This window comes from Tupaia chinensis, unplaced genomic scaffold (assembly GCF_000334495.1).
Source record: "Tupaia chinensis unplaced genomic scaffold, TupChi_1.0 Scaffold000146_1, whole genome shotgun sequence".
NCBI classification, from domain to species: Eukaryota; Metazoa; Chordata; class Mammalia; order Scandentia; family Tupaiidae; genus Tupaia; species Tupaia belangeri.
The window spans coordinates 6,039,361-6,042,563 of NW_006159616.1; the positions used below are offsets into that span (position 1 = coordinate 6,039,361).

Sequence of the window (3,203 nt, forward strand, 5' to 3'; positions counted from 1 at the left end):
CCCGTGGCTGCCGGGGGGGGTGAGAAAACCCGGGGGGGCCCGCCACTCCCCGCACCCGCTCAGTCCTAGAGATCCCCCCACCGGGCCCGTGGCTCGCCCTAACTGGGCCTGCCTACTGCTCTCAGCAGAGAAATTCTCAGCGTCCACTGAGACGGGTCCAGAACCGCTCCTCTACCCGCCCCTCCCCCTTCTCGCTCCGGTCACTGCACAGACCCAGTGCTGGACTTCCTAGGAGTGTCCAAGCACCGTTCACTGAGGCCAGAAGAGTTGAATCGCCTCAGGTGCCCCTGGGTGGTCGGAAGGCCAGAGAAATAGGGGCTTCTCTTCTGGGGAATCCAGTAGTCCACTGAGACGGGTCCAGAACCGCTCCTCTACCCGCCCCTCCCCCTTCTCGCTCCGGTCACTGCACAGACCCAGTGCTGGACTTCCTAGGAGTGTCCAAGCACCGTTCACTGAGGCCAGAAGAGTTGAATCGCCTCAGGTGCCCCTGGGTGGTCGGAAGGCCAGAGAAATAGGGGCTTCTCTTCTGGGGAATCCAGTACCGGGGAGCGCAGCCAGGGGCAGGGACTTCCGGCCCAGCCAGCGCTGTGTGCCGCGGACTCCTTCCTCTGGCCAATGCACGGACCCCCTGCTCCAAAGGCTAGCCCCCTTGCTCTGCGACCTATAGGACGGAAAAGGTAAGGGTGCACTAGTCGTGCCTCTCCCCTGGCAGTGACCACCACCGGCCCCGTTGGGCTCGCACATTTCCAAACGCCTGCCCTGGATTCTACGCTCCCCGCCCTCCCAGGCAACCCCGGCAGGTGGCCCTGCAAAGCCTACTGCCAGGTGCACAGTCCCGGCCACTTCCTGGAAGGGCGCCCTCCTCCGGCACAGCTTGCCTCTTGCGTCTCACGCGGACCCTTCTACCTCCGCCCCCTACCGCGGGCATAGACTTGGAAGGGGGGAGGGGAGACCCCACCCTCGCGAGCTCGCGTCTCCTCTGCGAAGAGAGGGCTCTTGGCAGACCCATACCTTCCCTGGAGCCCCAGGCGCGGAAAGTTTCCCGTCCGCAAGCCAGGTCTTTGCTCCTCCTTCATCCTGAGGAGCAGAGCTCAGAGGCCGAGCCAGCTCCCCCTACCCAGATGAGCTCACCTGGGCACCCAACCGCCCCCCGCAGCCTGCAGAGGCGGACATGGGAGTGGAGGCGCAGGACGCTCGGTCAGCTCTCCGCAGCCCGGCAGCCAGAGGAACGCTACTCCGGGGTTCTGGGGAGAGCTCTCAGGGTGGGGTCCTTATGGAACCGGGGTTAATCACCCAGCCCCTTCCATCAGTCGCCACCCCTATCCCAGGGCGTCCTTCTGTCTGTGCATTCCGGAGAAAAGGGGTGATCGCCTCTTGTCCCCAACCTCCAACGCCCAGCTCCCTGCAATGTCCAGGTGAGGGCTCCAGTGCCTTTCAACAGAGCGGAGCGTCCGGACACCCCCAACCCCCACCCCATATAGCCTTTCCCTCTAAAGGTATCCGAAGCGAGGAGCCCTCGCCCCAAGTTTGGGGCGAATCTGATCCACTTTGGAAAGTCTCCGGCTCCCAGAGGAGGAACACGAAGTACAAGGCTCGCATTCCTTCTGAGTTACGCCAGCGCCCCCGCCCCCTCCCCGCCGACAAGCCCACCTTCCAGGCTCGCATTCTGCAGCTTCTGCAGCTGCAGACCCAGCAAGCTCTAAGGACTTCGGGGTGAGGTTATTTTAGGGAGAGACAGCCCCTCCTGGCAGGCACTCTCTGAGCCTGGCTAGGCACCTCCTGGTGGGACAAGGCATATGACACAGAGCTGATCCCCCACCTCTATCACGCAGCTGGGCTAGGGACTGAGACCCTAAGGGTTGCAATGGCTACTTTTCGGCATCCCGCAACTTCCCCCGCCCCACTCCGCGGCCGGCGTGCGCGGGTCTGACTTCAGCCAGGCTGATTCTGGGCACCCAGCATGGACCCGCGGCTTAAAGGGAGAGCCAGGTCGCGGGCCCTCAATTCTCGGCGCCAGCAGCTGTTCGTGGTCCCGCCTCCCTCCCGCCGGGCTCACAGCGCAGCCTCGGGCATTTGCTCTCCGCTCGCTGCGCGAAAATAGCCGGTGTCTCCAGGTTCGGCTTGGGCACCATTTGAGACCAACCAGGCGCGGCAGCGTCAGGCAGGAGGCCCTAAGTCAGCAGCGATACCCAGACCCTGAAGCGGCGGAGGCTCCGCTTGCTGGTTCTGGGAAACCGCTAGGCTCAGCCTCGCTGGAGACCAAGTCCAGGCGGGACACACACACAAGCCCACACTCTGAGCTGCTCACACCTCCTCAGCCGGGCGCGTCCATACCTTCCTGCACCCAAGAACCCCGCGCTCCATCGCGTATGCACACACTCCCAGCCCATGAAGTACCACGATTCCCTTGAACCTGCACCTCTACAACCCCAAATAGGCAACGCTGCTGTGCTGTCCGAGTGTCACACTCCCACCTCCTGTGCGCACAGAAAATCCGCTGTCATACACCCCTAAAGGGGCCCATACACTTGGGACACGCGTGAAATGCCACACCTCACACTCACCCACCCCTCATCACACTCACGCATACGATGACACAAGCTCACACACTTCACACTCTCACCAAGAAGCTGGCACACGCTCACAGCCAAGCACTCTCACTCTTCCTCGCAAACGCATCGTCTCCGTGTAACTGACATAGACACTCCAACAGCCCCTCCAGACGCCCGTTCACTCACAGACCCCACACCGTCTCTCTCTCTCTCTCTCTCTCTCTCATACACACACACACACACACACGCACGACACACTCACATCTAAATATTAATATATTCCCGCACCCTCTCCACACACAGCTCCTTCCTGGACACTCACACACGGACGCGACAAAGACACACGCTCCTACACACACACACACACACACACGCTCACACGCTCACACGCACACCCCGGCATAAACCCACGAGTGCTCTCTCCGAAAGAGACGTCCTCCTCTCTAGCCAAGCCAACCAGCTCCAGAGACTCCCACCCCAGGACCGGTGCTCGATCCCACGCCTCTCCGAGCGATCCCGGCCGGCGCCCTTCCCGGCGGCCGATCGGCTTCCGCCGGGTCCCGCGCACTCACCGCGCGCCAGGTCCAGGATCGCGGCGAGCAGCAGGCAGACGCAGCCGCGGAGGCTCGAGGCGGCTCGCATGGTGCCCGG

At 63.0% G+C, this 3,203-nt stretch overlaps 1 protein-coding gene across 1 annotated transcript in view; it reads right to left on the reverse strand.

Annotated features, from left to right (window-relative positions):
• Positions 1-3,194, reverse strand: part of IGSF21 (immunoglobin superfamily member 21) — a 276,307-nt gene extending 273,113 nt beyond the window's left edge. The window contains exon 1 of the mRNA XM_006145219.1: positions 3,125-3,194. Coding sequence (XP_006145281.1) covers positions 3,125-3,194 — 70 coding nt within the window. The remainder of the gene's footprint in view (positions 1-3,124) is intronic.
• Between the last annotated feature and the right edge of the window lie 9 nt (positions 3,195-3,203).